The sequence below is a fragment of the Halichoerus grypus genome, chromosome 7 (assembly GCF_964656455.1).
Source record: "Halichoerus grypus chromosome 7, mHalGry1.hap1.1, whole genome shotgun sequence".
Lineage (NCBI taxonomy): Eukaryota > Metazoa > Chordata > Mammalia > Carnivora > Phocidae > Halichoerus > Halichoerus grypus.
Genome location: NC_135718.1, coordinates 69,287,450 through 69,299,932, shown reverse-complemented (window position 1 = coordinate 69,299,932; position 12,483 = coordinate 69,287,450). Strand labels below are relative to the sequence as shown.

At 42.7% G+C, this 12,483-nt stretch overlaps 1 protein-coding gene across 1 annotated transcript in view; it reads right to left on the bottom strand.

Annotated features, from left to right (window-relative positions):
• Positions 1–1,221: 1,221 nt before the first annotated feature.
• DISC1 (DISC1 scaffold protein) overlaps positions 1,222–12,483 on the bottom strand; it is a 366,980-nt gene continuing 355,718 nt past the window's right edge. The window contains exon 13 of the mRNA XM_078077709.1: positions 1,222–5,646. Coding sequence (XP_077933835.1) covers positions 5,507–5,646 — 140 coding nt within the window. The 3' untranslated portion in view covers positions 1,222–5,506. The remainder of the gene's footprint in view (positions 5,647–12,483) is intronic.

Below are 12,483 nucleotides of genomic sequence, written 5' to 3'. Positions count from 1 at the left end.
TTCAAAATTTGGTTGTTTCTCATTGCTGCCCTCACACACAGTACTACTGTTAAATAAATAAACTGAGGCATATTAAAACATTTTAAGAGTTTGAGCAAAAATCAGTTCAAATCAAGCAGCCCCAGACGGGACATGGTAAGTAGAAGGATTTCACTGACGGGATCTCTGGGAGAGACTTTTATAGAGGGCGCCTGGGTGGCTCAGTCGGTTAAGCATCCGACTCTTGATTTCAGCTCAAGTCATGATCTCAGGGTCATGAGATGGAGCCCCCCTTGATCCCTGCAAGCCCAGAGAGCCCCACACTGGGCATGGAGCCTGCTTAAGATTCTCTCTCTCTCTCTCTCTCCTTCTCCCTCTGCTCCTCCCCTCCCTCTCCAAAAAAAAGAAAGATGGAAAAGTAGCTTAAAGTCTAGTTTCATGATTGGTTGTCCTCAGGTTTCAATGTCGTAACCTTGAAGCATTTTCAGGCCTGGATTTTGGTCGGTTTATGTCACCTCCGTGGCACCCTGGACACATCAGTCTAATGGCCTCCTTGCTTTATCCATTTAACAATGTAATCCATTCTGCACAGGTCAAAGCATATCTGAAGCCCAAGAACCTAGATGAGGAACTGCTAGAAGGGATGGAGCAGAGTGGATATTGGGGTTATCTAGACGTCTCTGACTCAGTTGAGATCAGGTAATATTGATGAACTAATTTACAGAAATTTGACAATTTCTGATAACTTCCTATCCAAAAGCTTAATGTGTCTGTGTATTCAGTTCTTCTCTTGTGTCCTTCATCTTCAAATTTCCTTCGTCTAAGACTTCCACATTTCTTATTTAATTTTATTCCTAGCTGTTTTCTCTTTATTTTTGTTCCTGTTAAGAATGTGGTCTTTTCTTTATACTTTATCTTCTGATCGTTGTTTGTATGTGCAAAGCCCATTGATTTTGATATGTTAATTGTAATAACTGTGTAAAAATGTTTCAGTTAATTTGCTTAGGTTTTCTAGCTTATAATTATATCACCTGTAAAAACTAATGTTGTATCTCTCCCCCTCATTTGTTTTTCTTGCCTCACTGAATTAACCAGGATCTCCAGTAAAATATTTCAAGTGGGCACCCTTGTCTTGTTCCCCACTTTAGTGGTAATATTATTTTCAATTTCCTTAATCAAGGAGTCTGGAATAGAAAATTCCATTGTTTTCTGATTTGTTGAAACTGAAAGTAAACACATACACACTTTAAAGCATTGCTTTATTAGAAATGTTTTGTATGATGTAACTATACAATCAATCATCCTATAACAAAAAGATGAAATGGGTAAACCTGATAAATTTTTCTATCATCTACATTCCAGAAGCAAAAAAAAAAGTTAAAGGTGCTCTATGGTTTGGATATCAGCTTTAATTTCGTGTAACAAAAAGTAAAATTTATGAAGCAATAAATTATATGACAAAATCCAAAGATGAGATAAGGTGAGGATATTAAAAATAAAAGTACTGAATCACTTATACAAGAAGGCATTGACTAAGGGGCGCATTGTTGCTTTCTCGAATGCTTTCTGAAAAATACCAGTTGAATGGGGGTTTTCAAGAAAATCTGCCCATTACCAGGCAGTAAGTGGTTGTTCCTGGCATGGCTTTCGTGGTGGACTGAGAATGAATGGTTGGCTAGGACACGGGGGGGGGGGGGGCAGTGCAGAGGGGGGTCAGTCTGTTGGAACCTGTCCGAGCTGAGCTAGAGTTAATGGTTACAGCATAGTGAGGCTTAGCTGGGGTAGTGGGAAGCTGAGGTTTCCCTAGCAGGATCCCCAAGGTGACCATGTGTTCTTACGTGAGCCAATAACCTCCCTGGCTCGAGGTCTCAGAAAGACCTTGAAGGCACTTTAGGAAGAGCGGCAATGAGATGCATTCCACCTGTGTCTGACCCCCACTGTCACCGCACCCCTCCCCAGCTCCGGGCCTTGAGGAGAGTTCGTTGGTCTCCTAAGGCTCTGTTTTGTCATCTACAGACACCTACCTCATAACGCTGATTTGAGAATTCAATGAGATAATGCACCTGCGACTCATTCTCTCACACCGCGTCACGGTGATATCAGACTCCACGTCACCATTTTCAATCTGCACTGTGGCTTGTGGTCTTGACTATCTCCGTAAAAGCTTCAATTCGTTGCTCTTAAATGCAACCCTGGCAAAAATTGACCCACGTTATGGTGCAGGATACACAATCCTGGGTCTTCCAAGGTCACAGTGGCTGAAGAGGGCACTTGTCCTGAGGAGACCGTGTGGCCAAAGGATACACCCTGGCCTTTAGCAGGCTTCCTGGCTGACTCTGACACCAGCATAGACTAGGGAGGGGTTGCAGCATGTGGTTAAAGCATCATTCACCTGCCCCAAAACTTAAGACTTGTTCAAGCATCTCAAAGAGGAATCGAACACACTGCCCAACCACAGGTACCAGACAACTCTTATATGGCGTTTACTCACAGCTCTTATTAGCTTCCAGAATGTTCAAATACATCATGACCTCACAGAAATATTCATGATGGTGTCTGAGTAACACAAACCACTGGGTTAGTGACTGTTCAGATGTCTTGTGTCCAGGGGCCTTTTAAAAATGCATGTCAAAGTAGACATTCATTATTGCTGATACGGTCAATCCTGATTCTTGCCAAGTTTTGCTCCATTGGAATTAATTCAGGGATTTGAGGATTCCAAGTGCCATGTGATTAGTACACAATATTTTTTAGACATGATTATAAATAATTCACTAATTTGGCTCATTATTAAAAAACCAAGAATTCCTAGAAATAAAATATACTTATTATTGAAATATATACAGTGTATATACATATTTTTAAATGCTGAAGATAAAACTGATGAAACACAGCAAATTCACATACTGTGCTTTTGCTTTGTTCCCTGGACCCTGGCCAGTTGCCGGCTTAAGCAGGGCATCTCTTTGAGGATGGAAGTAGTGCCCAGCACGGGAAGCTTAGCAAAGCACCAGCTGCCTTCCGGAAATGACAGCGTGACTTCAGGAAATGACAAGAACTGTCCAGGGTCCACAGATCCTAATGAAAGCAGGACCATCACTATTCTTATAAGGATAAATGAGAACAGAAACAAACAAAAAAACCCAATAAATCAATTAGCAGAACAAACACTAGCACGTAGTTACCAAGCTAGACACTGAAAAGCTTGAGTCCGGTTGCTAGTACACCTATACACATGATGGAAATCTGTATTTGGACCGTGACTTCCCCAGAGAATGCAGGGCTGCCTAACACAAGATTGGTGGGATATTAATAGGACTTAAATAAAATCTATGATCCATTAAACTTGGGAAGTCTGGGTTAGACAAAAAAAAAAAAAATATCAAGTGGGTTTCTTTACTGAGCTCTGTCCCAGTCAAATATGCTAATGTGCACTGTGGCTCTCCAACTGGAAATTATGGCATGGCAGATTTCCCAAACGTATTTGACTGAGGGAGACCCATTCATTCAGGGAGCATCTCTCGGAGGCTGCCTTCCTCTGTGCAACTCGGAAGTGCTGCCTAATTGAACTTAGCCTGCTTTACAGCTGCCACAGCAGGGAGGGGTCTACAATGCCCCACATTACTGACTATTCACTGCCTTCCTGAGTATGCACTGCCTTATGAAGTACTGTACTACTCTACTGAGTGTGCAATGCCCTCCTGAGTACTGCACTGCCTTCCTGAGTACTGCACTACCTTCCTGAGTATGCACTGTCTTCCTGAGTACTGTACTGCCTTCCTGAGTATGCACTGCCTTACAAAGTACTGTACTGGTCTACTGAGTATGCAATGCCCTCCTGAGTACTGCACTGCCTTCGTGAGTACTGCACTACCTTCCTGAGTATGCACTGTCTTCCTGAGTACTGTACTGCCTTCCTGAGTATGCACTGTCTTCCTGAGTACTGTACTGGTCTACTGAGTATGCACTGCCTTCCCGAGTATGCACTGTCTTCCTGAGTACTGTACTGCCTTCCTGAGTATGCACTGCCTTACGAAGTACTGTACTGGTCTACTGAGTATGCACTGCCTTCCTGAGTATGCACTGTCTTCCTGAGTATGCACTGCCTTCCTGAGTATGCACTGCCTTACAAAGTACTGTACTGGTCTACTGAGTATGCACTGCCTTCCCGAGTATGCACTGTCTTCCTGAGTACTGCACTGCCTTCCTGAGTATGCACTGCCTTACAAAGTACTGTACTGGTCTACTGAGTATGCAATGCCTTCCTGAGTATGCACTGCATTCCTGAGTATGCACTGCCTTCCTGAGTATGCACTGTCTTCCTGAGTACTGTACTGCCTTCCTGAGTATGCACTGCCTTACAAAGTACTGTACTGGTCTACTGAGTATGCAATGCCTTCCTGAGTATGCACTGCCTTCCTGAGTATGCACTGCCTTCCTGAGTATGCACTGCCTTATGAAGTACTGTACTGGTCTACTGAGTATGCACTGCCTTCCCAAGTATGCACTGTCTTCCTGAGTACTGCACTGCCTTCCTGAGTATGCACTGCCTTCCTGAGTATGCATTGCCTTACGAAGTACTGTACTGCCCTACTGAGTATGCTTACTGAGTACTGCACTGCTTTCTTACTAAGTACTGCACTGCACTGCCTTCCTGAGTATATGCACTCTCCTACTGAATACTGCACTGTACTGAATGAAGGTGTCCACATCCACATCCTGCCTGGCACTGAGTGAAACAGGTTAGGGAGGAAAAGAGGAGAGGCCCAGAAGTTTAAACTTGTCATCTGATCCCTTCATGCCCCTGCTCTCTTCCTGCTTTCATTGTGGGCAAATTTTAGGATGTCCTGGTGAAACACCAAGGACCCTTTCGGGAGAAACAGGCGTTGCCATAATAGGAAAATCAGAAGACTGCACCTCATTGACAGGTTGTTACTTTAAAGCAAGGTCTTTTGAAATTTTTCATATGTATTCTTCTGAGATTATAGTGAATCACAGGAGAAGGTGAAAAGCTGTTAATTCCAGATCCTGGGGTTAATTAGCTCCCTTAGATCATGTGCCTGTAGGAAAGTATAACAGGTATGGTGATAGAGACTTACGTTTAGTTTCCTCTTTACAGGTTCTTAAATCAGGAGATACTTTAATTGCAACAGAAAGCAAGTGGTACAGGAAAAGAGACATTTTTCTAGCAGAATTCAACCCCAACCTCTGTCTAATGGGAGCTGAGACGAGAAGATTTTCAAGTCCTGGGTAGGATGCTCCCATGAGCAACACGGGAAAGGTCCTCTGGCTGACACTTGGAAGCAAATCCAGCAGATCGTCCCCCTCCATTTTCCAAGGTGCGGTCTCCCTGCTCTCAGCCCCAGGAGCGCAAAGAGGGACCACCTCTGTGCAGGGAGCCCTCAGGGCCCTGTGTCTGTAGTGGATTCAGGCACATTGGCCATGCCGGGGAGGTGAGAGAGGCCTCCGGTGCATCCATGTCGATGATGTGGCCGCTCACCCTCCTCCCCCCGCATCCTGTCCCGCCTCAGGCCTGCGCTTCCCGGACACCAGCTGTCACACAGGAAGCTGCAGCCTCTCTCTCTCCAGCCTCCTTTGCTGGCTGTAGCTGCAGGATCATGGCCTGCAGAGTTTCCTTCACCATCTGGAGCTCCCTCTTGAGAGACTGTGCGCACATTGTTAAGGAACACACGCGAAGGTGACGGGCGGCCCTCGGCAGCCTCCGAGAGCTCTAATAAGAGCACGTGTGCCTGCTGGAAGCAGATGGGCACTGACATCTAATTGCAGTTTCAAGTTCTTCCAAATTGTGGGAATTAAATATTAATACAAATTTTACACTACTTGTAAGAGCGATTGCCATCTCCATGAGGCCTGAGGTTATTAACTATCTCAAAAAAGGAAAAGGAAGAGTTGACTGGTAGACAGAGACAGATGGCCAGCTGGGAGGTGCCGTGATGGAGGGTCAGTGTGACTGGGATTCCTGCTAAGCCCCAGACAGGGGCGGCTCAACTGCCCCATCCAAGTGCCCGGACAGCCCAGAGGGCAGAGGGCTGGAAATTAGAGGGTCCACAAGAATTCCAGTATTGGGGGCCACCGTAGGTCCAGACTCAGAGTCGTGAGGGACCATAGTCCCTGTTGGCCATGAGCCAGACTTGTTACCTTGTACAAATCACTTCGAACCTCAGTTTTCTGGTCAAACAATGATTTCCAAACCCCTGTAGGTTCTAATCTGCTGTCCTGTGTTATCATACCTCCCAGGGATTTGTAAAATAGCCGTTCAGGGTACTCAAGATTTGACGGAGTGCAGGGAGCTTGCCCTTTCTGGGTTGGCTGGTTGGTTTTTCCTTAAACAGTTGGGTTCTTACTTTCCTCACCTTTAAAGTTATTTCTTACCTAGAGAAAGCCATCATAGAGAACTTAGCAAATAATCATATGGGCTAAATAAGGCTGTCATTCTCTTAAGAAATGAGCCCTTTTCTGGGACTATGTTTAACAAATGGTTCTTTTTCTATCCACGGTGAGGTCCCTGTTTCCTTGCGTACCTATAGTCAGAACAACTCAAAGATAAACAGGACAAGAGACAGATTGAATTTTTAGTTTCATAAGCAAATTAATTTCACTTCATCCAAGAGCAATGAAGGGGAAGTATGGGAATATGTCACTTAAACATCACTTAAATACTGTTAAATCATCACATGAGGTCAAACCATTTAAGTATTCCTAGATCAGATATGGAGAAAACAGGGAGAAAGCTTTGGGAAAAGTAGCTTGCAGAGATCTTACCACTCACAGACCATCAACGCTACAATGTTGTTTATATTTAAGTACAATGTCAATGCAATGTCAAGAGAAAAAGATACCCCCAGGTTATAACTGTAGAAAGCTTTCTCTTTCTTTTTTAAATAAAGAACTCCAGAGGATCCTGGGAATTATGCAAATGAACTTTTCCTAAGCAAAAATGCTGAACCACCCTGAAAAGCTTTTGGCAGCTTTTCATCCCAAAGCTTCACCACACTTCATCATTTGTGTAATTTACATTCATTTACTAGGATGGTTCGCTCCTTGCACTTGAACTTGAGGGGAATGAGGGTGGGGATGAGTGGGTGCAAGGAAAGAAAGAATCCCATATTTACCTAAAAAAATAAAATAAAATAAAAGGCTTCATTTTCCTCCATTTCTCTGGACAACTCTGCTAATCTTTAGTGAAAACAACTATGATTTTATATGAGTAAAAGCATATGGGGTCCCAGACTAAATACCAAGCTGCAATTTAATCACAAAGTTATGTTACATTTAATAAAGAGTAAGCATAGAGCTTAAGTAGTTTATGAATCCCGAGAAACTCCTGAGATTTAATTACCTTTAATATGCAGCCTGGGACTACACTCCCCTATTTGTAATTATTATTGCTAAAAGATGACACTGGTTTTTAGAGAGAGGATTGAACCAAAATAAGATGTTTCTTAAAGAACTTGTACAATTCCTGGCCCTGGCAGAACACACTGAAAGGTTTTTAAAAAGAGACCAAGAGAGAAGCCACAAAGGAAAAAGACTAAGTTATATAATTAAACTAACACATCAGCCCTTCATAGAACAATCAGCAATGACACACGGAGGAATCAGAAGACAGGGATTGAAGCAAATGATCACCAGCAACGGAAAACTGGCAAATCACTTAATGCTTTCATTTTCTCACTTGGAAAATGCACATTTTCAGGAGCTCTCCTCCACTAGCTAGAAGGGATACTGCCCAATTCATGAATTGTTTAATAAAACCAACTAGATCTTCAAAAACATAAAATAAAAATAGAAAATAAAAATAAATAAAGTGCATATTCTCATACCTTCTTCCCAAGGATAGAGTTAAAAGAAATATTTTTTTTCTTGTAAGCATATAGGGCCTTTTGTGAGGCGCTATGAAATGTAAGGTTTATTTACTAACGCAGTGGATGTAGCGAACAGCCTAGGCTCTGTCGAAGCAGGACTAGACATCAGAAATCCTAGAAACCTCATTTAGCGAGCCTATAGAGTAACGATCACCAAAATGATTAAAATCATGTTTTTATTACAAGTGTTAACGAGGATGTGCAGAAAAAGGAACTCTCTTGCACTGTTGGTGGGAATGCAAACTGGTGCAGCCACTGTGGAAAACAGTTTGGAGGTTCCTCAAAAAATTAAAAATAGAGCTACCCTATGACCCAGGAATTCTACTACTGGGCATTTACAAAAAGAATATGAAAACACTAATTAGAAGAGATACACGCTTCCTTATGTTTATTGCATCATTATTTACAACAGACAAATTATGAAAGCAGCCCAAGTGTCCATTGATAGATGAATGAACAAAGAAAAACTGATTGATATATATATATAATGGAACGTTACTTGGCCATATCAAAGAATGAAATTTTGTCATTTGCAACAACATGGATGGACCTAGAATATAATGCTAAGTGACATAAGTCAGAGAAAGACAAATACCATATGATTTCATTCATATGTGGAGTTTAAGAAACAAAACAAACAAAAATACTCTTTTTTTTATTTTTTTTTTTTTGGTTTAAGACTCTTAACTGTAGGGAACAAACTGATGGTCACCAGAGGGGAGGTGGGTGGGGGGATGGGCAAAATAGGTGAAGGGGATTAAGAGCACACTTATCATGATGAGCACTGGGTGATGAATGGAAGTGTTGAATCACTATTTTGTGCACCTGAAACTAATATAACACTGTATGTTAACTACACTGGAATATTTTTCATAAACTGAAAAAAATCATGTTTTTATTTACAAAATACCTCTCTCTAACCAACCTGCCTGTATGATGCCTTACAAATGTAAGTTCCAAAACATTTTGAATGCACTAAAATGGAAGAGAATCCAGGATAAAATGTGCAGTGGGAGTGGGGAGGACCAAGTTACAGAACAATTTCTATGGAATGAAAAACCTATACACATAAGTGATTTCTGCTAGAAAAGTGCCTTGGAAGGACACAGTGGTAAACTTCTAGGTATTGATCCTGGGAGGAATATGCAGCCTTTTATTTTTTTTCATACTTCTGTAATATTCAAATGGACATGCATACTTTTATATTTAAATCAATATATTTATAAAAGAAATCACTTGAAACATTTCACCATTAAGCAGTTGGGGAAATAAAAGAATAGAAAGAGAATAGAAAGAGATCCTTGTTCTTTCCTTCACTCATTCAAATATTCAAACATTTCCTGAGCTCCTACTGTGCACTAAGAAAGGTTCTGAAAAAAAAGAAAAAGAAAAAGAAAGTTTCTGGATGTAGGAAGCACAGGAGTGAACTAAACAAAGTCACGGCCAACCTGGCATGTAGTGCCAGCAAGTGGAACAGAAAATAAATTCACACGGGCACATATGCAGACTGCTAGATGGGGGTGGTAGAGGGTTTGGAGCAAGGGAGTGACTGATCACTCCAGCCACTTTCATCACTAGTAGGTTCAAGGGGGCAAAGGAAGAAGCAGGGAGATCAGAGGAGGTGGTTGCAATAATCCAATAATCCAGGGAAGAAAAGATCACGTACTGAACCCAGCTAGTGGCCGTGGAGGTGAGAGGTGACCAGATTCTGCATATGTTCTAAAGGTTGAGCCTAGGGCATATGGTGACGGACCAGATGTGGAATGTGAAAGAAGGAAAAGGCATTGAGAATGACTCCCAGATTTTTTATCTAAGCAATGAACTTGCAATTTATCAAGGAGATGACTGAACATGAGTTGGATTTTTTTGAGGGTTGGGAGGAATTTTGGAAAAGCCTATTTGTCAGCCAAGGGGAAATGTTGAGTGGGAAGCAGACATGAGTCTGAGGTTTGGGGTGAGATCCAGCCTGGAGATACGTACTTGGAGGTTATGTTGAAAAATATATTTTAAAAAACACTTTCATACTTTCTCACTTTATTCCATTTGCTACAGCTAACCAAGATCTTAAGGTTACTAAATACAGTAGGTTTAGAATCAGCGTTTCTGATTGTTAGTCCAATAAACTCAACATGGGAGCCCATTGACATATTTGACCTTGGTTTTTATCAAACCACTGAGCAAATAAAGTAAAACTCAAGTATTGAATTTTAGGTAGATATGATAGAGGCTCACTCATCTAAGTATAAGAGTAAGTCTCAAAGAGCTGAATGATTCTTGTGATTGCCTGTGCCATTGAGATTTCTAGAGCTAAATATAAAGCTCCCCTGTAACAGATATGCCACCAGATTATCTGTGGCGTCTAAGAAAATGAGCACATTAATTATAAGAATGGCACAAGGATTGACATGCCAACATCTTTAAAAACACCTTTGGAGCCCAAGACCATTCTTTACCACCTTGGGGTAGACTATTCACATATTAAGCAACTGTATAACTTCTTGCTAACAAAGTTATGCAAGCTGCGTTTGCAATCCATAAAGGAGTAAGATAGTAAGACACCTTTCCCAGATGTCATGCAGGCATACGGTGGTAAGACAATATCGTCATTTAGGGCAGCCATTTGCAAAGACCCTCAAATTCTTTCAAGGAGGTCTTTTGTTTACATATAAAAACAATTGAGTGTTTGACTGTCAATTGGGTTTCCAAGCAATCCTGTTAGAAGCGTAGGCAAAAGTAGATCAGCTCATCTGGTCTGGTTCGGTTCAAAAAGAAACAACAGTATTCCTCTGAAACAGCCTCTCATTTGCTAAAGTGTTTCTTCCCATCAACAGTGATGCCGTTGCGGCCCTTGCGGCCCTTGCGGCTTTACAGTGTGAGGACATTTAACTTCAGGAAAAAGCCGAAGGGGAGGAATGCAGCTATTGAAGAGCAAGGAGGAAAGCCTCATGCACGCACGTGACCTGCTGGAATACATTCGATGTTTTTACAGGGGCACTCTTTGGGATGCCCACCCAGTGCCAAGTTCACATTTGTGCCGAGCCAGCAGCAGGACAGCCCAGGATCCACACTACCGCCTCGGCTTCCTCTCCCCACCCCACTCCCTTTGGCGGAAGCCAAAGGAATTAATCCTGGCCACCATATCCGCATCAGCCCAGCACACACAACGCCACAGTGCTTTCAACGACAGCCTCTTACGGTCTGTTTTCTTCTCTCTAAGATTCATAACTAGAGTTCTGTGATCCCCATGGCCTCTCTTCCAGCTCTTTAGCTCTAGAGTGGAAAACATTTCCAAGAAGGCCCAGCAATCTCCCTTTACCTGTTACCTTTGTCTGTTCAAGCTACACAATTGAAAGTTGAACCAGACATGGGATCTTAAGGGGATGTGATGTTTGTGCATGCGCCTGGATGTATTTAGGGTATTTGCATGCCATCAAGCGCCACCAAAACTAATCGATTGGGCACCATGCATTCCAAATAAGCAGAGAGAACAGAATTCCATGAAGGTCTCCCGGACATGGATGCAAATAGAACCGCAAATAGAAGCAGTCTGACCCCATCCCATCTGTGACTCAGAGGCAGGGAGAACTGCCCTGGGGGCTTTGAAATATGCCCAAAGTGTCCCAATTTTAGGTGTGCTTGCCCTGCCTTTGAAAATGTGTTGTAGAGTTGAAGGAGAAAAAAAAATGAAAAGAAACCTGCTTAAAAATCCACCTCACCTGGATGGTTTTCAGTTGAAGCGTTTTGAACATGGAGGAACCCTTCAAAATGGTTTTTGAAACATAACTGCTAATTAGGACCCAAAATGACTGTGAAATTGTACTAGAGACTCAAACTGATGCTCTTGGAAATCCCGACTTGACTGGCAGGGAAGTCACACCTCCTGTCCTCTCCTCAGACAGGAGACACGAGTCACCTCTCTGAGGTGGCCGGCATTTCCAATTAATGGCACACACTTCTTTCAGACACTCACCACCGCAGCAGCTGATGGGTTTGTGTCGTCCTTTGGTCATACTACCTGTAATTTAGTGAGTCTGTCAGGATGTTGAAGAGACAAGGGCTATTCTCTCTCCCTTCTTGGATCTGTCAATCCAATGTCTTCTTCATAAAAAGCAGGACACTCTCCGCAGGCTGCCCGTAGCCCCGGTATCAAGTCAGGATGCCCAGAGGATCTGTTTGGAAGCTCATCTCCACTGTCGATGAGTGGTCCACCCCTCGCTGATGCCTCACTAGCAACCCTTTCTCACATGCATGGCTTACGCAGAAGCTCAGTGCCTTCCACATGAAGCATGAGCATCCGTAGCTGCCAAAGCTTGAATCTTCTGGACATGGACATTCATGGTGGACTCATGTTCATTGTGCTCATGCTACATCATAGGCACAGTAGGCTCTGGCAGAGTGCTTAATGGAATCAAACAAAAATATGACACTCACTGTGTAATTCTTTCTTGTTGTTGACGGCAAGCTGTTTCTTTCAACCATACACAGCTTTGTATCTTTGATCAAGAATGGAAACACAAACCAGAGTTTGGCTGGAGGATTCAGCAGCCTCTTTGAAGCTCTAGATAAGCTCTAATTTGGAACAAGGCTTTGGTTTGTGCAGGGAGGGAGCCTCCGCAGA